The 25621-nt window shown below is 37.0% G+C and overlaps 1 protein-coding gene across 1 annotated transcript in view; it reads right to left on the bottom strand.

Moving 5' to 3' along the window:
- DCDC1 (doublecortin domain containing 1) overlaps window positions 1–25621 on the bottom strand; it is a 465581-nt gene that overhangs the window by 403210 nt on the left and 36750 nt on the right. The window contains 4 exon segments of the mRNA XM_060019694.1: window positions 3275–3480; window positions 21975–22137; window positions 22599–22755; window positions 23981–24250. Of these exon segments, the coding sequence (XP_059875677.1) occupies window positions 3275–3480; window positions 21975–22137; window positions 22599–22755; window positions 23981–24250 (796 nt within the window).

The raw sequence follows: 25621 nt of genomic DNA on the forward strand, positions 1-25621 counted from the left end.
TTCTGAACTCCTTGCACTAGTTCTCATCTAGCAACCAGTGTTACAATTTCCCATAAACTGTCTTCTCTGTCACACAACTTATTATCTTTCTCTTACACTACATGAGAAGTATAGAACAAACAAGGAGTCTATGAAAATTTCCATTAATTAGTAAGTTTGAGATTTTAGAACACCAGAACAAGAGTTCTCAAACTTTAGTGGGATTAGGAAACATCTGGAGACATTTTCTGAAATTCATATTCTCAGGCCCCACGTTCAAGAGGTTCTTAATTCAGTAGGCTTGGAGTAGGGCCTAGAAGTCTGAATTTTTAACACATAGCCCAGATGATTCAGAGGCAGGTTTTCTCAGAAAGTCACTAGTATGCACAATAGAGTAAATGAAGACAGGGGAACACAAGGAGAAAGGCATCCAAGAGAGCAGATAGGGAAAGATAATCTTAAAGTTGATGGTGAAGGGATATACCAGGATAGTCACAGGGAACAATCAGTTCAAACTGGAGTGAGAGTTTTTTCCATTCTTTCATTTATTTCAATATCTCTTTCATTGTTTTCTTCACCATTGTAATCTCATGCCATTAGTAATAGTACACAGAAAACCAAGCAAAAAGCAAATAAATAAGATACAATTATTAACTGCTGAGAAAAAAATAAAGATGTTTCATAAAGGAGATGTTGTCCTGGATAATACAGTAATCCACACAGCTTAATACCACTTCTCTGACAATGATTCCAAGAGATAACTGAGGGAAAAGAAACTTATCTACCACTAACACCAACCTTAAAAAGTTATGTATCCGGAGCAGTTTTCATCTTCCATTTACTTTACATCTTGTGCCCACAAATTTTTCCTAATATCTTTTTCAACACATGGATAATGTTTAGCCTATACCCCATAGTAGCAGGTGCTGTGTTACTGCTGTTACTAAAACCATACCAAGTAATTCTAAAACCATCTGATTCCAGTTTCAAAGGGATGGGCCATAGTTTTGGTATTCTAGAGTTTAGAGAAGAATTATATCACTTTGACGCTCATTTCAAACTTCTTAATAACTTAACCTCCTAAAATAAATAAACGGATATGCCTTTGATTTTGTACCTATTATTGCAATACAGTTATTTCCCCGTGGCTCCATTCTGAGCTCAGAGAGCACTTTTATGCTTCAACTACCTTATTTTATCAGCTGTCTTCTATAATTCCCTTCTTATTTCACTGCAATAACCAGCACAATATTAGAGTCCTTTACTTTGTACTTCAGTTTTATATTAGCAATAATCTAAAAATAGCTATTAGTCCCCAGCAGTCCTAATAATCTATCATAAAAGAGAAAATAACGTGTTTTTACAATGACTATGCCACCTTTTTAGTCCTACTACTGATTTGGTATTTAATCAATAAATAGGGCATTATCCTGTGATTATCAACAAAGCTTTCAAAATTTAAATTTTATTTACAAAATAATTAGCTAGCCTTATTTTTATTCCCTCCAAAAAGTTCTATCGACATCCAAGACCAGTATTCCATTGCCTCCTCTCCTTTAGCTCATTCTTAAAAGTACTATTGAGACAAATATTTACAAATACATTTATTACTGAATCTTGTCCGGAGTTTCATAAAAATTGGGAAAGTTCTTTAAATTCTACAAATTATAAGGAGAAAAAATAAGCGAAAGAATTCCTTGATTATCCAGTTTTAAATGAATTGCTCTTTCGCGTCAAAAAGCAGAAGAGCAGTGACATTTTTATTTACACTCAACCTTTCTTCTAAGATCATGTAATCTGTAAGAGTGACTATTACCCCAATTTTATCACTGAGGCATAGAATTACAGAGATTGAACTGAAGTGAACTCAAGAGGTTATCTAGTCTAGCTTCCATCTCCAAGAATGACTGCATTTTAACAATCCAAGAGCTATGCCCACCTTCTCCATTTTTCAAAATCCCCAGGGAAGATGTTACAACTTGCCTTAGCAATTTGCTCTGGTGTGTAATATCCCTTGTTTTACTCATAATTCAAATCTGCAGATAAGAAGGAAATAATACCCAGTTTCCCAGCTCCTCAGTAAATGCTCTTACCCAGATGTAGTTATAAAACAACTACAAAAATCAGTAGATGAAGAAATAGATATTTCGAAAATAAAAATTTCCAATATCTAGTCAACTATTCACCTGTTTCAAACAATATTCATTTTGAAAATAGTCTGGTATAACAAAATAATTTATACCTATCTTCATTTCATAATAAATGTTTCCCATTAATAAGAAAAATAATTTCTAACTATTAGATGTATATTTATGAATCCTAAAGATAAGAACAACAAGATAAGAATGTAATGGGAACTTCCTGGGTGCCAGGCATTGCATTCCACATGTAATATCACATTGAATACTTACATCAGTTCTATCAGGTAGGTATATTATTATCACCAGTTTTCAGATAAAGAAATTGAGACTCAGACAATGTAAGTTATCCAAGGTCTCATAGCTAGTGAATGACAAAGCTAGGATTAAAACCTAGAGAGTTTGGTTATGCTTCACTGTCTCTCTAATACATATTTAATAAATTTTAGTTGCTTTTATTATTATTAACAAGCTACTTTAAGATACAGTGAAAAATCTTTATCTGAAAAAAAGAGGCTTTTTTCCCCCCCAAAATTCCATTAGTTCCTCTATATTTTTAAATATCAAAGATCTGGGAAGTACAAGCACCTTCTAAAAAAAATGCATTTATATGACAAGTAATACTTTAAAATTTGTTTTTTCAAGTTTGCTGGATTGTTACATGATTTTTCTTAGGCCCATCCAGATTTACTTTTTATAAATGCATATGGATATTTTTAAACTGAATTCTAGTTATTTCAGACTTAATTTATTGTTTCAAAAAACAAGGGTGCTTCTAGGTTTTACTACTAGTATTGTAAATGAAAAGGAGCTGTTTTGAGATTTGAAGATAGTTAAATTGGCTTCAATCTAAATATCTTGTAAAATATTATAACCAACTAGAATGTTTCCTCAAGTGTAAACATAACTTTTAACTAGGGAAATGGCCAACTATGTTAGCCAGATTATTTCTTGAAATACTGTTCCTTTATTAAAGTAAGTTATGTTGTTCGTGCAATAAGCATATATCTAAACAGCTGAATTTTTACATTCTATATAATGCCTTCTTAATATTTCAGTTTATTAGTTGACACGATATATAAAAGGAAAAAACACATTTCAAGAGTCACAAAAACTTTGAAATTTAATTTATACTTCAATATTTAATACAAAATTACCTTTTTCATTGTTTCCTTTCCCACTGTAATCTCATGCCCATCCTGCCCCGTGCCATTCTTAAAGAAAAGAATTCAGACTGAGGTCTTCTCAGTAAGTTTCTTCATTCTAATAGAAAGAACAGGCTTGGTTTTCCGTATTTTGAGATCAGTAGGAAGCATCAGCCCATTCATTGTCCAAGTTACTTTCTTCATTAACAACAGATGGTCTAGAAGAGAATTTTTTTTTTAAGTCAGGTCAATATTTGGCTTCAAAATTAAAAATGGACACATCATGCTTCCCCTCCCCTTATTACCTATATCACATACACTGGCCAGTCTGCATTTAGATGCTGGTTTCCTGAAATGCTACCACCAGCTTCCCACTAACCGTGACATAAGCTGTAGCAAGCTGTCTGCTCTGATAGCCTGCATAAATCATCATTTCTGAAGGGAACAGATGTTCAGGGTATGAAAGAGTAATACCACAATTTAGTCCTAATTAAAATTCACCTTAGCATGCCTCTATCACTGATCAGGTGCACTGGGCTGAAAGGGTCCACTGAAAGGGTCCAAGGTCCTTTGCTTAGTATAAAACAACATGGGGCCTGAACTTTTGTGTTCTTTGGTGTTTGGAAAACACTTTTTTTAATCTTTAATATGATTATTATCCAAGTTGCTTTAAAGGTGATGACCTCCAAATAGTAACCTTATACATAATTCTTCTCCTGTCACTAGAATGAAGGTGGCTTCTAGGACATCTTTGGTAACAGGTTGAAACTATTTCACTAAAAATGAAAACCAGCTTTTCATTAACAATTTACTTTGACCCATACACTTTCAAAGATGTGTGCATGAATATAAGTTTCAAAACTTCCACTAATATTAATGGGAGTGCAAATAAATTACTATGTATGAGTTTGAAAATGTAAGGGTAAGAACAGAAGTGTAGTATATTACATACTAAGTTGCTGTCACCATTTCTCCCTTTTCAAGAGGTTTCATTTCATAAATAAATAATTTGCACCTTGGTTATTCACTTTATTTGTGCATTCAATTTATTTTAGATTATATTTTCTTTTCACATAAATTACAAAAATACAATGATTCCTCCGTCATCTGCTCTTTATTTGTCCTAATAAGAGAAATAAAATTTTATTTGCATAGAACTTAAAATGGCTGCATTTATTTGTTTGCCCAAATTTCCAAACAACCCTTCACTATTAGTATTTACCTTGAAAGAAGAATGGCCTCTTTAACCTAGAAATGGTACTTTATATAAATCTGCTAGTATTGATATGAAACATGAACCAGTGGTTGTATACAAACTTCAAGTCCCAGAATGGCTACGTTACATGTTCAAAAAAACAAAAACGCTTTCTCTCCCTCTCTCTCTCTCTCTCTCTCTCCCACACACACACACATACACACACATACACACTCACATACACGTACACACACACAGTGGGCAGGAATATGAGCAAAACTTGGAGAATAAATTAAAACTAGAAGATTATAAATATGATTAAGCCTTCAAGAAGAGAAAATTTTTTTACAGAAATTAGTTACATATTTTGTCACTTTGTAATCTTAAATTGATAGGAATTAGAATCAGACAAATAAGCTAGAAGTTAATGAGATCATATATGCCTGAAAGAACTGAGAACAGTGGTCAAATAAATACTTGCACATGTATGTTCATAGCAGCACTATTCACAATAGCCACAGATGGAAACTCAATCTCTACCAATGGGTAGATGGAAACATAAAGTGTGGTGTAAACATATGATGGAATATTATCCAGCAATAAAAGGAACAAAGTACTGATATATACTACAATGTGGATGATCCTCAAAACATTATGCTAAGTCAAAGAAGCCAGACATAAAAGGAGATACACTATATAATTCCATTTATATGAACTACCCAGAATAGGTAAATCATACAAACAGAATGCAAATTGATGGTTGCCAGGGGCTGGGAGGGTGGGGAATGGGGAGGAATAAACGGATAAGGGGTTTTATTTTGGAATGATGGAAATGTTTTGGAACTACATAGGAATGGTGGTTGCACAACACTGCAAATGTACTAAATGCCACTGATTGTTCACTTTAAATGATTGATTTTATGTTATGTGAATTTCACCAAAATAAATAAAAAAGGAGGAAGAAGAGGAGAAGGGGGAGGAAGAAGGAGACTGCTAATGGCCAGTATCTCTGAAAATAAAAAAACATCTCTCACTGGGAAAAAAATAAATTCTTGTATTTTGATAGGAGTGTACCCACAATCTGGACACGGCCCCCCCAGATGCTTTGCATTGGGTATAGGGTATAATCCTTAAAACTAGGTTTGAATCTCAGCTCTGTAAATTAGTGGCCCTAGATGAGTCATACCTCCCTGCATCTTTGATTTCTCATCTACAAAGTATGTAGTGGATACCACTCCACCAGCTGATGAGGGTTAAATATCTTACATGTAGAAGTACTTAACACGTTGAGGTCACTCCACAAATGTTGGCTTCTTTCCCCACATCCCTGAAGCCCCATGCTTATGGAGCTCTAGAGTATATTAACTGTTACATCAGAGTCCAACCAGAAAAACAGAATCCATTCAGAGTATTTGAGCAGAGGGACTGACTGCAGGGAATTGGTTATGTAAGTAATGGAAAAGACCCAGAAGCAACAAAAGGACAGTGACACAACCCAGAGATTAGCAACAGCAAAAAACCACTCCCACCAAGACCAGAGGGAGAAGGTGTGACAGGTACCCAGATTTAGAAAATCTTACCAATAAAGCGTTTTTCCCTTTGATTTTTCTGACCAGGCCAGAATTAGGTTGAGGTGAGTGAAGGGCCAAGAATGCAAAATTTAAGGAAGCATGCTCGGGGTGGGGCAAGTGCACAACCCTCAAAGTGAGTGCCTCCTTAAATCTTGTCCTGTAGGTACTACACTAGTCTCTCCCTAGTCCCAGCCCTGGCTTTGACTATCTCTTCTATATGCAGAATTCCTGAAATTCCATGAAAAATCATGCTATTAGCCAGACACCATTTTATATGATTTACAGGTTTTAACTCATTTAGTCCTCTCAACAACTCTATGAGAGGACTATAATACCATTGTAATACCATTATCCTCATTTACAGGTGAGAAAATTGAGGCACAGAGAAGTTAAATAACTTGCACAAGATCTCACAGCTTGTAGGTGATTGTGCTGGTATATGAAGTCAGTTCTAGAAACTGCTCCAAATCACTACACTCAAAAAAAAAAAAAAAACCACTACACTCTTCTGTCTCCACCATACATTTTCTGCCATTTTTTCAAGTTCAATACGTCTGAAACAAAATTTCACATTTTTTTGCACAACTTGATGCACCCTTCACACTTCTTATTTCTGTCAATGTTTCCACTTTTTTCAAGGTTTTCCACTATCTTGGGGAGATTTTGAACCCTTGTTTCCTATTCATTTCTCTGCAACCAATTGTTTATTCATTCAATGATATTTATTGGGTGTCCACTCCTCAAGGCACCAGGGTGACAGCTGTGAATAGGACAGAATAGCTTGTACAGATCACAGCCTCTTGGGGAGAGACAAACAGTGGAAGTCCTCTCTGAAGACGGGACATCTGAGCCGAGAGGCCTGAATGATGAGAAGTTAGTGATGAAAACCTGAGGGAAGGAGCATTCCAGGCAGAGAGAATCAAGCAGTGAGTCTCCGAGGTGAGAAGGAGCTTGGCGGGTTTGAGAAAGAAAAATAAAGTAAGTTTGGACAGGGAGAGAATATGTATGGATAAAGCCAAAAGGTAGAAAGGGGCTAGACTGTGTAGGCCAGGATGAGGGGTTGGGGGTTTATTTTGGATGTGATGGGAAGCCATTGGAAGGCTATCAGCAGAGCACCTTCTGAAGATCAGACTGTAACGGAGTGTAGGGAACACTGGTGGTGTCCCCTGGATTCTTTTCACCAGGCTAGTGTGCCCAAACTCCAGCTGCTGTGACTCCAGGCCATTAATGCCTCACAGCTGACCCTTCTCCAGAGACCTGCCCGTCGGCTGAAAGGTACCAGCCAACTAGTCAGGAAATGCCTGTGAGGTGATGAGCTCTTCCTTCCTACTCAGGGGGACAGTCCACAGCCAACGACTGGGGGGACACAACAGCTAGTCCCCTTGCCTCAGGGAGGGGCAGCTCAGCGGTGTGTTTCCCACTCCAGACTGGGACTAGACTTCAGCTTAATACAGGGCTTGGCCAAGCTTCTGCCTCTGCCCTGTGCTGCCTCCCTCACTCCTTCACAGGTTTCAGGTGACAGTGTTCCCTAAGGCCCTTGCACAAAAATCACCATCTCAGGCTCTGCGTCTAGGGAACCTGACCTCAGACAGAGTCAAAGAAGGGAGACCTAACTCTCAGCTCTGCCGTCTTCACAATAACTCTTCAAAGCATCCTTTCTTTCCATTCCCAGCCAGGCCCACTTGCCCCCTGCTCTCTCAGCCTCATCTGAGAGATCATCTACAAGAGCATCCTAATTGTATTTGACCCTCCTCCATTACACCTGACATTCTATACTCCAATTACAGCTGAATTTCCCTACAACAGCAATTTTGTCACTGCCCGATGAAAAAGTTCTGGAAGTTAGCTTTTGAAGTTTTCCACGAGTCAGTCAGCCAGCCAGTCTGTCTGTACGTCTGTCTGTCGGTCAATCAAGCAGTCCACAAATACTTATTGAGCCCATCTTATATGCCAGACCCTGTGCAAGGAATATGAAACAGACACAGTCCCTTCACTTAAACGCACATCTAACAGAAGAGTTTACTGACAATCTGACCCTATCCAAACTTACTTGGTTTTATCTTACTCTAGTTTATAGCACTACCTAAGCTGTCTGTTGATTATTCCATGAATACAACAAGTTCATCTTTAAGTCCATCCTTCACCTATTCAGACTCAAGTCCTTCTCAAGATCCAGTTTAAGACCTTCCTTCAGCGCTCCAGCCTAAAATGACCTGTCATTGCTTGAATCCTTTGAGCATTTGCAGCCTGTAACACTCACCCATATATTCATTCAACAGTGTTTGAGAACTTACCCCATGCCAGGCACTGTACTACCTGCTAGGGAAAGAGTGTAAACCATCTGGAATTATTATGTAAATGTTTTATAAGTGTATATCCTATTTCTGCTTCCGTATTTAAACCCTTAGAAAGTAGGAATCAAGTCTGTATTTCTCATTACTTGCTCCAGGGTATATAGAAATTCACTGCACATGGTATAGTTACTAGATGTTAACTTTTCCTGTGCATTTAAGTGTTCAACTGATACAAATTTAATTTTATGTCACTTTTCATAACATACCAATTACGCAAAATAAACTTTATTGCCTATGTGTATGTACCTACCATCTTTATTTCCTACCTCTCCCCAGTGTGAACTTAAATATGATTGTTCTACCACCTTGATGTTCACTAATGACCACAATGGCATACAATTTTTTCAGGAAAAGAAGAATACTTGACAAGGAGAACTGCTTGGCAAATGAAGGTCTAGAAGGAGTGGAATAGACTGGGATGAACTCAGAGTATATTTAAGGTAAATGCTTATATTTTCCTCAAGTCTCCCTTTGAAGGTCGTCTCTTCTAGGAAGTCTTTTCCAGCTTGGACCCCCTGCTTTCTGCTCTTTGTGAAGACATCTACCACTGAACTGAACCCATTGCACTAGCACTTTATGCTTTCTTGGCTAAACATGCACTGCTTATCTGGGGCATGGAGTAGGTGCTCAATAAGTGTTGAATGAATTAATGAATGAACCTGTCTTTTATTCCAATAAAACATTTCAATAAAAGGAATATATTCATAATTCTATTACCTAAAAACAACTAAGGACACTTTACTCCACTTAAAAATTAGGCAGCCTAAATTTTTTTTTAAATCACATTTCTGAAGTTCCAAACAGGTTTTTTGAAAGAACTCTAGGTGGATCTAGGAAAACCACATAATACATTTTCAAATGAATTTGAAAATATTCTTTACAACATAAATTATATATAGGTGTTTTTAAAGGTACTCCTACTTTCCAGATCCTTGTCGATAAACATGGAAAGACTATTGGAAATATACAAAACTTTTTATACAAGTAAAGATTTTTAAACCAACCTGCAAAGCAGCCTAATGAAATAATACTAATGATGACTAAAACATATTAATAATATACTAGATAGGCAGCAAAGCCTTAAAAGCATGGGCTCTGAAGCCATACTCCAGGGATCTGAAACTTAACTTTGCCTCTTGCTAACTCTGTAACCTTGTGAAATCAGTCAATTTCATTTGTCTTAGTTTTCTTATCTGAAAAATGGGAACAATAATAGTAATTCCCTTACCTGTTTTATGGATTAAAGAAATTTCTACAGATAGAACACTTTTGCGTTAATATGAAACACAGTGAATGTTGCTGATATTATTATCCTCCTCATGATTTTCAGCAAGAAATTAGCATATAGAAAGCAGTGCATTAAGTACTTTGTATACACTAACTGGTCTTATCCTCAAAACCCTACGAAGCAGATAATATTACAATCTTCATATCACAGATGAGGAAAATGAGACCTGGAGAAATTAAGCAACTAGATCTGTATAATAAATCGCTTAAGAGAATCAGAGATCAGACCCAGGCTGAATGATTCCAGAGCCTGCTTTTTTAACCATGACACTGTACACTCCCTCAAGTGCCTAAAAAGTAATAAAAGGATTCCCTTAATTTAAAATAACTGGATTTCCCATGCTTCTTACTTTCCCACTTTCCACCATCATCCCACCTTAGCACCCATTTAAAAAGCATCTGCCTTTAGTGGCTATATTTTGTTCAAAATGTCCTTATGGAAACCACTGTGACTCAGTTTACTAATCTTTGTGTCTGTTGTCAGTCAAATAAGGTTTTTCAACCTCAGCAAGCGTTGACATTTCTTTGTTCTTTGTTGCGGGGGGGCTGTACTATGTGTTGCGGAACGTTTAGCAGCATCCCTGGCCTCTACCCACTAGATGCCAGTAGCACCTTCCCCATTAGGATAACCAGAAAATGTTTCCAGACATTGCCAAATGTTCCCCAGGAGTTGAAATTTCCCCTAGTTGAGAGCCACTGCAGCAAAGGAGTTTGAGACAATCCCCCTCTGCAGAGGTGCAGGGCGCTGTGAATAAGCTACTGGCACACACCATGCTCTTTTCCGATTCCAGCTCCTGATCATGACTTTTCCCCTCCCTCTTTGCTGGGCTATCTTCCTTCCTTCTCAACTCAGTGCCACCTCCTTTAATCTACCCTCTTCAAGCTTCACAGCCTCACCTTTGCGTCCCTCATTTTATTGAACTCTTCTGTTTTTGTATGTGTGTCCCTGTCAGACTTTGAACATTTCAAGGGTATGAAATGTGATTTCATCTGTGGGCCTCCAGTATCTGGTATGTTGTAAACAGGTGTGCTTGCTGGATGTTTAACAAAATAATAAAAGTTGATCATACATATTCAATGTAAGCATTTGTTCCCTGCTGCAGAGCCAGCACCTGAAATAATGTTTAATCCCATAGTAAATGCTCAATAAATATTTGGAAAATATTTTTCAAACATGTCAGATCAGAGTATGACTATTATTTCATTAGGTGGATATTAGGTAATATTTCCATTAGGTAGATATTAACTTGACTTATATTTTCTTTGTATATTGGAAAAAGATTACATTTTTATACTCATGACTAATTAGCATTTTCATTACCATGTCCCTCCTTGAATTTACTCAGAAATGTATCATGGAGGACAAAGTAAGAAGAAGCAAAAAAGTCATAGGCTTAGTGCATTACTTTGCACGGGTTCAGAACTGTAAAACCAATGTTACTTTAAAAATTATTGATTCTAACCACCCATTTCATTTACTCAATTAGTCATTCAACATACATTCACTGAGTGCCTACCAAACGTTCCTGCACAGGCTCCGGACACGCAGGCTCAGTGGCCATGGCTCACGGGCCTAGCCACTCCGCAGCATGTGGGATCTTCCCAGACCAGGGCACAAACCCGTGTCCCCTGCATCGGCAGGCGGACTCTCAACCACTGCGCCACCAGGGAAGCCCTCTTGGTCTTTTGGGAGAACAAGAAAGGAAAACAACACACAGTATGACAGGTGCTTAGTCAGAGATGTCACAGGGTATTGAGGGAGCCTGGAGTAGGGCACATGCCACAGCATGTGATGGCCAAGAAAGTCTCCCCAGGGGAAGGGTGTGAGGTAGGACTTGAAGGATACATGGAGTTGGGAAAGCATCCTCCAGGGAGGGGAAACAATGTAGGTGAAGACCCAGAGTTATGCAACAATATGATGGACTGTTGGGAGGAAAGTGAACACAGAGAGGCCAGAGATGGGAGCAAGGAAGGCGGGACGTAGCCTATACAGATCAGAGCCTCTGCACAACTCTAAGAAGTCCCACATTCCCCAAAGCAAGCCATTCTATCTAATCTTTTGGACAGGAGGGACTACTGGAAAAATCTTCCTTACGTTAAGGCAAAATCCATTTCCCTATGGAACAAAGCTATCGGGGTAAGTGAGGATGAGTACAGATCTGGAACAGCATGTCTTGAAGTGTGCACCACAGGCCTTCTATATGAGAACCAACTGGAGGACCAGGGAACCCTCACATTTAGCAACACGAGGTGAATCACAGCTCTAGGGACATATGCCTTCATATGAAGAAAGGTGATGAGGGCTGACAGCCAGGGTAAGCGTTATTACATCCAGAGGCAAGAAGAAAAATAGGATCTGACTCTTTTACACCAGCTTGGAGCACCTAGGATGCTCAACAAAGACCTGAGTGGGTTTTAGCCCTGGTGAGAAAGAGGGTTAAGCAAGGCTGGGAGTGGGTGGAATACGGAGTAATCAAGCAGTGAGGGGACTCTTGGGCATGGGGGACAGGAAGCCAGTCTGAGTATTAAAGCAATAAATGTATTGCCATCTAAACCCACTTTGAACTTCTCAGGAAACATAAGAGCCATAGCTAACAAATGCTCTCTACACCTCTGTCTTTTGTTAACTTTCTTATCTCAAAACCCTGACACCCCTCCCAGGGCTGAGGCTATCTGGTACCTTTGTAAGAATTAGAAAACAGCCTCGGGCCTCCCTGGTGGTGCAGTGGTTGAGAATCCACCTGCCAACACAGGGGACACGGGTTCGATCCCTGGTCCGGGAAGATCCCACATGCCGCGGAGCAACTAAGACCGTGCACCACAACTACTGAGCCCACGCGCTGCAACTACTGAAGCCCACGCGCCTAGAGCCCATGCTCCACAACGAGAGAAGCCACCTCAATGAGAAGCCCGCACACCCCAACGAAGAGTAGCCCCTGCTCACCGCAACTAGAGAAAGTCCCACGCGCAGCAACAAAGACACAACGCAGCCAAAAATAAATAAATAAATTTATTAAAAAAAAAAAAAAGAAAACAGCCTCTCCACCCCCACCCAGCTCCACAGTCCTTCAGCTGTGCACGACAGGGAGCAGTGGCCCGAAACCTTCCCAAAGGTCACCCCGTCTCCTCTTTCTTACTTCCTCACTTTCAATAGTAGTTAATAAGCACCTACTGTATGCAAGGTACTATGAGAAATACAAAAGGAAGTGTTAAATGAAGAAGAAAGCCTCCCCCCACCTCCCCAACCACCAAAAGAAAAAAAGATTGAGGGTAGAGAATGGGTAAAAAAGGGCATTCCTGAGAGGATGTGGGAAGACTGAAAATCACAGATCTATAGGTTCCTGGGAGAATAATTTATCCCAGCACTCCACTTTGGACCATTGTCTCGTCTCAGACAATCATTAGCATAACCATTAGCCTCTCTGCCATGTAATTATTCTTGGGCTGGCTTACTCTGGCCCCCTGCCAAACGGGAACATTCACAAATCTACATATGAATTTGGGATAGGGGATTTTTAATATACTCCTTCTAAATGTCCACTCACTGTTTGCAGCCAGGCAGTCTGCCCTAATGAGGTCTTTACCCTCCCCTCCCACCACCACCTCATTGGAATATGGATGCTTCATCATGGTACCTATTTGGTCCGTCATTCAATCACTGAACAACATTTACTGAGCAACTATTAAGTGCCAGGCCCCGTGCCAAAAAATGATGGTGAACAAGGCAGCCATGGTTTATGCCCTAAGGAACCTGGTTTAGAGGGGAAAGCAGATGTTTATTTCACCAGTCATTATAAATCTGATGGTCACAAAAGGGTACATTGAGAATGAGCTTATCCTTACTAGTGGGAGCTTCCACAGAAAGTAGGACCAAATACAATGTCAATTCGTCCATGAAGCTCGAAAGCAGGAGCCCTGGAGTTCCCCTTTGGAGAGTTCCTCAATCTCCCCCTTGTTGACAGTACTCTCAGCAAATTCTCTGTCCCTACACACACAACTGTCAAAGAAGGGGTCCTAGTCTCACTTTATCATCTCATGCCCTCCTTTAAACTTGCTAGCCACACCTAGTGGGTTCCAAAGCATCATGACCAGACCCGTCCCAGTGTTTCTCTCTAGAAAGTTAAGAGCCCACTGGGTGAGGATAGGGGTGAGGCCTGCACTCTAGTGAAGTTCTAGTGAAGGTCTGTCATAACCTTGGGAAAAACTTCCCCAAAGGGCTACATCCCAGTCAAGTCCCCTTGACTGTTCATGTTCATACACTTACTCTCTTGCAACACTCAGAGAATATTATGCCCCAACCATAGGATGTACTTTATTTTGAAGAACCCACAACCTATTTTATTTTCCTGGTTTTGTTTATAACCAAATCATGAAAAAAATAAAGCATGTTCTAGCATTAGAAGGTCTATCTCCAGTATCACCACATTTTCTCAGTCTACTTTAATGAAAGCCAATACCCGCCAAGAAATTAAATAAACCTGAGTGCTCCCCACATTGTAATTTTCCATTCTGCATGTGCAAGGCAAAGAGAATACTGCCTTATTCTGTCACCAGAATAAAAACAGCAAACTTGCAACTTCAAGTCCATGGGCTTATTAAAAATCTTATTTTTAAAAATTCATTCTCTTGTAGTTGGGCGATAAACTTGAAAATACATTAATGCTCTGACTGTCAAGTAAGTATAGATAATGACATTAAATGTGAACAAGCACATCATTTCATGGGTGCAAGACGAGTTTATAAAATATAAATGCTCTGACAGTAAGAAAACATACTGCTATATTCAATTATATCATCTGCTCAAAATACAATTGCTTCTGTGTTTGGTAAATAGACTAAATCCAGGTCACATTCCTGTGTTCAACTGAGTTTCTAGTCACTCCCTTTTCTCTAAATACTTGCGTTCTTTGTTTCTACATGTTCTTAAGTGTCATCATTTATTGCTATAGGCATGATGGCTATACTTAACTCATAATGACAGTGGTTGTCATTAGATTTTAACTCAGTAACACTAGTCTGACATATCATTTGAAGTATGTCTTCAATTTAAATTTGATTAAAATTACAAACATCCCATCTATTGTGCCAATCAAAATGTTGTCACCCTTTCCTTGAACTTTTCTGTGAACTTTCTTGAAATAAGTTATGGCAGCTTAAAGTTAAGGCTCGCCTTGGGTCATAAACATATTTTAAAATACCACTCTTGGAATTGAGCAGAGCAAGGCCAGTTGGGGCTCCTTTTCTAAAAGGACTTGATTTTGACTCACACCCCAGAAAAATTCTCAAAGCAAAAAGTACAATATAGTGAGACTTCCAAGGCTTTAACTCAGATTCCCATATCATGCTGTAACACAAGTGCTTGGTAGGGATTTTAATTTGGTTGTATGTATTTTAAGATCTCGGACCTAGCAAATACCTTTGGTAGTAAAACCAGGTACTTTCATGTATGCAAAACTGATGGAAACGTGTTGAGCAAGAGCTGGAGCAAAAGAAGGAAAATAGATAAAGAACATGTGCAAATACAATGTTTTAGACACATATACAGCAGGCTTCTTACATACATCGTCTTATTTACTCCTCATAGCTACACTATTGGGCTCAATTTATGGATGAGGAAAATGAGGCTAAGAGAGGTTAAGTGACGTGCCCAGGTTCATAGAGTAGTTTGCTTCCCTGGCAGTGATAAAAAAGTAGAGACAAATTATTGTGTTGTTGTTGCTGTTTTCCCAAACCCAGGCAGCTATTCTGGGAAGGTAACAGTGGACACAAGGTTCTGATTAATAGCCTTGGGATCTTTTTTTTTAGTGTTTTTCTATGTATGGGAAGATGCAAGAGCCTGGGCTCATTGAAAATATTCCTTTGATATGCATCTTTTTAAAGATAAATAAATAAATAAATAAATTTATTTTTGGCTGTGTTGGGTCTTCGTTGCTGCGTGCGGGCTTTATCCAGTTGCAGTGAGCAGGGGCCTCTTCATTGCGGTGTGCGGGCTTCCCATTGTGGTGGCTTCTTTTGTTACGGAGCACGGGCTCTAGATGTGCGGGCCTCAGTAGTTGTGGCACACGGGCTCAGTAGTTGTGGCTCGCGGGCTCTATAGCACAGGCTCAGTAGTTGTGGTGCACGGGCTTAGTTGTTCCGCGGCACGTGGGATCTTCCCGGACCAGGGCTCAAACCCGTGTCCCCGGCATTGGCAGGCAGATTCTTAACCACTGTGCCACCAGGGAAGCCCTGCCTTGGGATCTTAACAGCATTTGGAACTTTAGTTATGTGTATGAAATGCTATTCTCTGTGTTCTATTTTGACGATGGATTTATAAACATTTAATTTTCAAATAATTTATCGTTTTTTTTAGAAAATTAAGCCACTATCCAATAATCCTTTTAGATATTACCTCTATTATACAGGTAAGGATAATGACATACAGACCAATCTGCCCAAGGTCATATAACAGGGACTAGAATCTTGCAATACCACCTGACTTCAAGTCGAGTGTTCTTCCCACTAAATAATAATGCATTTCTCATGTCTCTCCTAACAGATATCTGAAAGCTTCAAAAACGAATGGTTTGGAAGGCAAAACCCTGAAAGAGTATGTATAGACTATATAAATGAATTCTCAGGTAAAGTAGCAAGCAGGGTAGGTAGACAACTGCCTAAGAGATTTCATTTAAAAAGGTTACTGCAAACGCCTGGTTCAGATTTTAAATTCCCTCCTTTTGTTTCCATGACATCATTTATTCTTGTGATACTACCCTTTTTATTGCCTTTATAACACTTAACACTGTCAATAAATAACTTATTTAGTTCTCTATATGTTTATGTCTATTGCTTCTTCCACCTTACTAGAACCAGAGTTCCACAAGACCTCTGTCTTGTTCACACCATATCCTGGCATACTGTAGGGATTCAATAAACACTACTTGAGGAAATGACTGAATGAATGAATGGTCTCTCTTTAACTATTCCTCTGTCTCCTTAGACGGAACCATATTTTTTTTTTTATTGCCTTCCACTCACTCTCTCAGCTCTAGTCAGGGAGATGTTCTCTCTGTCCACTTTTACCCATGTAGCAAACAACTCAAGGTGATAAAGACAGCATTTATAACCCTTCTGAGTTAATATCCTAGTGAGAATTAAAATTTATCAGATTTCTTTGCAGCTATGACAGAAAGACCATATCCAAAACCCTTAAGGTCAGATATGATTCCATAAGTAGAAATTTTTGAATTTCAAAAATGTTAATATGTTACATATATCAAATATTATGTAATGTGCCCAGCAAGGTCTAGGAGAGCAGCCCATAATCAAACACATTAATTATTTTTCTTCAAAACAATCGATTGGTTATACCAAATAAGGTCCTGCTATTAAATGAGTTATGAAAAAATTGTTTGGTCATCTGCAATTTTGGATTTTAGAATTGCATATAAGAGACTGTGGACTTGTAGCACTAACTCACGGGTTGTAAGGAGAAAGTATAATACACTTTAAGCACGTGCTGAGTGCATGGCATGCAGAAAGTATTCAAATTATCAGGACAGTTATAGGTTTGCAGGCATCTTCATTAAACAAGTGTAGCCTCTGTGTGCATATATACAATATATACAATTCAACAATTCATGGATATGTCAAGAATTTAGATGTTTCTCAATGATTTGTTATTTTGACAGTATGAGATGTTGCCATATGCTTGCTCTAAATTTTCCTACTGGCTAAAGGATTCCTTTCGGTGGCAGGGGCCGTCCATCTCTTGCAATGTCTTCAGACCCACATCTGTTTATATAGTAAGGATACTGTACACATTTCTAGGTTTAAAACTTTTGAAATAGGGAAATATATAAAATATACGCCTATAGTTTTACCCTCACTTGTAGAAATAGATAAAAGAATCATGTGCTCTCTCAGAAGTGGGTTTTTTTTCTCTGCATAATATCATTTTCCTGCTTTTGGTATATGCAGCTAAGTGGGAGAGGAGGTGGACTGACAATCTCACCTAATACCTATACTATACAAACAAAATGATAATAGAGAATTTGGGAACACCCACTCTAACTCCTGTTGCAGCTGCCCAAGTTAAGTAGTGGTCACGCTATGGGTGAACATCACAAAGCCCAGTATTAGCTTTAGCAGGACTAATGCAGCCATCGGTGTAGACAGCACTGTAGCATTGTCCTGAGATCCAGCAGCAAGAATAGCAAGTGTGATGTGGGTAGTGGACCACTTCTTGAAACTTGTGCTTTTAACACAACCATTTAAAAGTCGACAAATTCAGGAGACATATAATGGAACAGAATATAATGCATGAATCCAGGTTCATTAAACTAATGCATTTTTTGAAAAACAAAATATGACAGAACATTTCATTACTGATGCAGATATGAGAAAAAGTGTTATGCTGCTATTTAGAATGTGTCTTGTATGCTGTGGAATTGAAATATTTCCAAATCATCAATAATTAAAATGATGAGAATCCATCATTTCACTGACATTTACTTCTACGTGAAAAGATGGCCTATTTTAAATGTGCTCACACATATTCTTGTCAATCACTAGCTGTCACAGCAAATTATTTCATTTTGTAGATCACATGGCAGTTAGCAGAAATCTCTAGGTTTAAATTTAGATCTTAGGTGTAGTATCAAGAACTCTTTTCATGGCTTTTTTTTTTCTGTGACTACATCTTCACAATACAGTATATAAAAGATGTAAAATCCTATTCGTAATACTCAGTTTCACTTCTGGTTAACAAAACTCAGGACTGAAATGAATCACTATAAATGATAACACTGAAAGCCAAATAGTAGAATAGGATATACAGGAAAGAAGGAAAATACAAAACTAAAAACAATAAATGAATAAAAATAAACAATCAGAACTCCATACACAGTGAAACTTGGACCTAATGAATTAGGCCCAAACAGATTTTTTCCCTCATCTTTTTTAAGACATTTAAGCTACTGCAGAGCATGAACCATTTCTTATGCTAGGTTTGCATTGCCTACAGCTCCTAGCAGTTGTAAAGGAGCTGAACTCTTATAAACCCCATGAATCTGATGCAAGAATTTTTACTGTGCCACTATTAAGTAGAAGATCCAGGACACTGTGAATAAAACCTAAACTGTATGCCCATGAATCTGAAAACTTTAAAAATGCCTTTTCAAACAACTCATTAACTACATCTTCACAGTTCTAGAGGAATCATTAATAAATTTCAGAATCTTCAAATGGCAGAATTACAAGACTTAATAAGACAGTTGATCTTCATCAAATCTCTTCATAAAAATGCTTTCTGTTTTTCCCACACACAATTAATCTTTCTGTTTAGGTGTTCAACTTCAAATGTAAGAATTATTCTAATATTGCATTTCAACAGGGAATGCTTCATGTCAGTCTTGACCTTGGCTTGACCTCTATATGAAAGCTCTGTGTTTGGAGGTATGTGATGAATAGCTCTCCAGCTTTCTATTAAATCCAGTGCCACTGGTTGTCAACAGTGATGCTCAAAAGGGTGGTAAAATATTTCAAAACTCAGAGATGTTCTGCAGGTCTCTTTCTACCTTAGTAAATCTGGAAATAGTTCTAAGGCAATTTTCACTCTCTACACTATTTTTCTAAAGAATAAGAAAATAATGAAGTATGGAAATATAATTGCCAAAATATACATAGATTTATTTGGCTTTCCTGTGCCAGAAATAAAGTGAATTTTCCTTTGGAGGGCCCAAAGCATTCGGTTTAAAAATTTTTTTTTAATTTAAAATCAGAGATGAAGGGATAATGACAAAAAAAGAAATCAGACTATGAGTCCCTTTTTTTATCTGTCTCTGATCTGGCCTCGTACCTGGCACATAGTAGACTCTCAATGAATGTTCGTTGAATGAATGAAAATCAGTATATTAAAATAATGACCAGTTACTGACTCTAATGCTTGTTGGTGAGTTGTACACAAAATATTCATGCTCATTTGGAAAGATACAACAGTAACACCAAATTCTACCAGGAGTTTTCCTCCAATTTACCTTAAGAAAATAGAATTTTCCAACTTCTGAGAATGCCTCCTTCCTCTAAATTTATCTACCAGTTTCAAAGCTACTCATGCATGTTTTATTTTTATGGTAAACTCATGACAACAAGTTGGCAAATTATCGATTATCTATGAAACTCATGCAAGAAAGGTAATTTTAACCTGATTTGAAAAAGTGAATGTGTAGGTGGTATACATATATGAAATCTCCCCACACCCCTCTCAAATTATATACATATATATGATAAATTACATATATGAAACAAATTATTATTTAATATATATATAATAAATTATTGGTGTTTATATTCTTGTTCTGAAAGAAACCAAGTATCAATTTTTAGGCTTATAGGCTTATCTATGAGCTTAACTTAGACAAGTGGCTTTTTCCCCATTATACTTAAGTCTTTTTAACGGACATGTGATGTGCTAGTCTGTATCCAAGCTCACCTACAATTTCTTTTCTCAAAAGACGAGGCACATCTGCCACCTGCTCTACTCCGTGTCCCAGCAACAACTGTCGAGCAGCATAAAGATTGATTATCAGTCAAAAACCATTGCACAACACCAGATTTTGGTGGGTTAAGCTTGCTGATCCAGCAAGAGATGGTGTGAAATTTTCAGGAGTGTGTGCCAACATTTTGGTGCTAAAAGAACAGCAGTGCATGTCACAGTGAAACACAGCCAAAGATACGCAGACAAAGCAGAGAAGTTTTTTGTTCTAGACTTGGCTTTAAAAGGATAAAAGAGAAAACAAAAAGTAGGAGGAAATTAGTTTGTACATTTAAAAATCATCCACCAAGCTTAGTCATGTGTGTGACATTGTTATTTTAGGCATACATGTCCAGATCTTCTAAGAAGCTTAGCTATAAATAATTTTTATATATCTCTTGCAAAATACCATAATCATAAGAACGGCAAGTACTTCTGATTAATAAAAATAAATGAGGATCTTAAGGAAGCATTTATTATATATATATCTGAATATAAAAAAGTCACAGAAACATTTACCCACAAAGACTCATGCTTTTATACAAGCAGATGATTCACTGAATACAAAATAAAGGCAGCCATATTTTAAAGTTGAAGCAAAATTTGAAAAATATATGGGTCTACACTACTGCATAGGTAATTTTCACTGTGTATTGTAGCAACAAGTTTCTTTACAAGGACCAAATTACCTTGAACTTTCTAAGGAATTCAAGAAATTATTTCCTAATGATCAAGTATTCTTAAAGAGATAGACATCCTAGTATCATTTTATATAATAACATTAATAGAAGAAGAATTTTCATCACTTCATCTGTAATGAACTTCAGAATTACTTTTTTTCTACTTATGCAATTACTGCCTAGACTTGCCTTTGGTTCACTGGCCTTTGGTTCACTAGCAGTTGCAGGAAAAAAAAGAATACTTCTAATAAGGTATAAAAAGCAGAGGGGAATACAGCAGTTAGATACACTGAATTTGTATGGCAAAGTTCTTATGTCATTTAAATGTGATTACCATATACAGCACTTGATAACAGACCCTGGGTATGACATGCTTAGAAGAATATTCTTACACAGTGGTACTTTTATTTCTCTCTTAAAACAGATTCTTTCCCACTGAAAAAAATTTTTCTTTTAATTTTAGAAAATCTCCACATTTCTGAAGTGTTAGAAACAAAGGACTTTTAAAAAAGACCTTACCTACAAGTGTGTCTAAAATATACATATTCATATTTTGTAAATGTAAAATATATATACATTTCAAGGTTAAAAGTCAAGCTGTAGCATTTATCTTATGAAAAATTTCATTTGGAAAATCACATGTATATAAGAATTATATGTTCATTACTGGCCACATTTTCAAAATTATGTTAATGCCATCTGAAAAAAGACCAAGAGTGTAAATGAATAAATGATACTTGAAACTTTGAACTATTTTCTGAGAGAATAAGTCTAATGAATTATGTCTGTTGAGTGTCACAGAAACTAAACAGTAAATTCAATAATCTCTGATTTAATTTATTATATTTTCACCATTTAACCTCCTGCAGGCTCCCTAATGTCTATTCAGATCTATATTAAATTAAGCACCAATGCTAATGAAGGGCAATAAACGTGGCTGTCAGTGGATTTTTCTTTCATTAAGCACATTATCCTCTTACTGAGCTGTAAATGCGTAAACATTAGTTTTGTTAAACCATGCAAAAAAGACAGAATGAAAATCATTTTTTAATTGCACCCCTTAAGCAATTTACTGTGGGGGGGGTAGGGTGTTGTTGGTTTTTTTTTTTTACCTTTAATTTTTTTGAATGGATCTAAAAAGGGCTCTCCCGTTGAAACATAAACATCGGCTTCACAGGGTATGTCTTCGGGTTCGAGGGCTTCAGTGCCGTCTGCCAAGAATACTCGTCGTGCAGCCATGTTCAGATTCAGCTTTTCCGTGCACTCCTCCAGCAACTAACAGAAAGCAAGAGGTAAGAGAAAGGGATTGACAACAAAGAAAGTAACACATTTCCGCTAAACAAAAGACGCAATGATCAAATAGAAACCCACTGAGCCACTTGCCAAGTTAAGTAACTCAATAACTCCGCCAATATGGTTATTTTGTAGCAGTTGAAAATATACAAATAGGTTAATCACAACACTGAGAATATTTGATTCTCAAATTCTAGTCCTTGAACATTCCATCCTTTTAACAATGCTATAGAGATATAAAGCCATTGTATCTGTTTAATTAAATATACTACTTATATATTGATAAAAAAAGGAATGCAATGCCTGTGAGGTCTATGTATATACATATAAGCAATTTACAGATACAGAAAATTTTAAACAATAAATGTCATCTTTCTCACTTTTCATAGATAAAGAGAATAAGGGAAGAAATAAATCACTGAAAACTTTTGGACACCAGTTACCAAGGTGATGGTTGGTACAGTAACTTTGGCAAAAACTGTTCTAGATCCATTTTTGTAAGCTGTTACTCTAATCACTCTGGGTTGAAGTTTGTATCTTTGAGACAATCTATGCCAATCCTGGTGCAACTTAAATTTTAAAGAAGAGGACTCTGCAACTCTGAAGAAAAAAACACACAACAATTTGTGCACGTTGATTAGTAAAAATATTTAAGTAAATATTACCCTGGGTATTTTCTACAGATATAAGCACTAACGATTGTTCCTAAATATTCCTCAAAAAAAAACCAAACCACCTTTTTATAGGATAAGATTGCCCATATATACTTAAATATTTAAAAATATTTAATACATGATAAGTTTGCCAAAACTGTTCATGTAAAACACATATCTCAGAATAAACCATTTAAATCATTTTACTATAAAACATCACAACACTCATTTTTAAAAAATACACATATATATATGCTATATTCTAACAGAAAGCAAAAAAAATAGTAATACGGTCTTATCATCATGAAATAGTAAATGGCCTAGATTTTCCCTTAAGTTTTCATGTTTATCAAAGTTCTTTGATTTTTTTTTTAAAGATTTGAAATTCAAATACATCATACTAAACTTTTCATTCTGAAGTCAATTTTATTGCTTTCATTTCAAATTGCTTGGGGGCAGTAAGAGAAGATTTCTAAGTTTTGTTTTCAGTCAAAACCAGTTTCAATCTGTATTATTTTTCTCAGCAAAAGTACATGTAAATGACTAACATGTCATACTTTTTACTTAAGAGTTCTCTAGCTAACCCTGGTAACTCCTAATGCCACAGCAGCAAAGTAAACATTTTAAAGTAAAAATGTGAGATAAATTAAAACCACGATATATCCACCTATTTGAACATATGAAAATAATGTGAATATCAGTTTCTTAGTTTAATTTTTATTTTTATCTACATTTTCTTCTATCCATAAACTTAACAGTTTATGATAACAATCTTGATGTGAAAACATACACAAAATGGTTTTAAAGTTCATTTCAATTTCATTTTATTTCAAATATTGGTTAAATATCAAAAGTATGCATTTCTACTTTTACACAAATATCTGGTAAACCAAGGTATTTCATGGTCTTAGCCTGATTCTGCTTCAAATATTCCTTTCAGAGTTTCATATTATCCGCGTTCAAGTGTATCTCATGTTCTCCCCAAGTGTAATTAGCAACATTCTACTCAGGTGCTTTCAAAGAAAAGAGTAAACAAAACAAAAGCAGAAACAAAACTCTAGAGATGTGTTACATTTTAATGTTTGAAATAGTCAACTGAGTCATTATAAATTCTTCTCAAAGGAAAAAGCTTCAACAGTCAGTTAAAAAGAACAGAGAACAGCTTTGATTACCTCAGTTGACCCACTGGAGCACTGACAGGTCTGTTTCTCTTGGATGCTGATATAAAAAAAGAATTGTTTTTACTGTTTGATTTGTAGCTATCTGGGTCTGATATTTCATCATGGCTATGATCTGATGCTGTTTGATGTGTGGAGCAATCTTGAAGTCCTGACCCTTCTGATGCTGCCGCTGAATGTAAAAGTCTGTTGGGGCCAAACTGAGGCTGCAAATAATCTTCAGTAGGTTTAATAACTGCTTTTGCCTGGGATGACATAAACTCTCTGAAAGAAACAATGCAGGGAAGAATATAGTGAATTGATGTGTGATCACTTATTAACAGCTACCACATAATAACTAGTTGTGTGCTATGTGCTAGACAAAACATTACACACTTACACAGTATTTTGCTTAAGCCTTACAATATCCCTGGGAGGTGGGTATTATTTTTATCCCCATTTTACAGATTTAAAAAGTTGTGGCTCAGAGAGGCTAATTAACTTGCCCGTGCTCACATAATCAGTAGTTGACTTGGTGGGAAACTGAACAGCAAGATGTCCTAAAATAAAACCCACATTCATAACCATTAAATTTAATCACTTAATGAAACTAATGAAGTAAAATTGTGTAATGCTTGAAGCAATGTTAAGTAACATTTTAAAATTCTTACATTGATTTATTAAACACTAGCACTCTGTTAAGTATTAGTAAATATAAAAATTAAAGAGATGTGGCTCCTACCCTCAAGAAACTTGCAAACTATCCCCTAATAAAGAGAGAATGTATGTTAAATAAACTGCTTAGAACTGGGTGTATATTAACCTTAAGTGCAAAAAGAATTCCTTGAAGGCAAACTTTTGTGCGTTGGAATAAAGTTGGTAAAGTCTTTACAGCAGACCTGGGATTGGGTGATAACTCATCCTGGTTTGCTCAGGACTGTCCTGGCTTTGGCACTAAAGCCACATATCTCAAAAATTCCCTTAGTCTCAGACAAATTGGGATAGTTGATTACCCTACCTGGTATTTAAGCTGAAAGAGCAGTATTTAGATGAACTAAATACTTTAACAGGGGACCACATGACCTGGGATGATATGTAAATCTATGCAAGTACCAAGTCAGAAAGATGGAAAATGTAGAATTGCTGGCATGATAAAATGAAACAAGCTTAAACATATTTGAGAATATTGAGCTGTTGGGTAGAGGATCAGCCATAGGGGATAGTTAGTTTCCATGTATTACTGTAATTGGGGCTATTTTTATACCAACCATACCTGACTCTTTCCAATTTGCTAGTTCCTCAATAGTCCTTATAAGTAATATAATGTAACCTCCCCACCCACACAATTACAAAATAACACATGCTTAGTGTGGAAAGCTTGGCATGAACAACCCCTACTCCAAATTTTTCTCATGCACACATTTCATTATAATCATAATTATTTCATCTGGCCTGTCTTCTTTATGTCCACAAGGGTGTAAAATGGTTTATTATTTCCTCTGAAAAATGGAAGGTAGTTATGTGCCACAGGGTAAATGGTTGCATGTGGATGAGAGTTGACACAGCGGGTCAGTGGAGCTCAAACACTGGGATCCAAGCAGTTGTATTTTGTTGTTGTCATCACATGTTTCTATCCCAGTCTGCCCTGGACTGCGC

The sequence above is a fragment of the Delphinus delphis genome, chromosome 8 (genome assembly GCF_949987515.2).
Source record: "Delphinus delphis chromosome 8, mDelDel1.2, whole genome shotgun sequence".
Taxonomy (NCBI): Eukaryota; Metazoa; Chordata; class Mammalia; order Artiodactyla; family Delphinidae; genus Delphinus; species Delphinus delphis.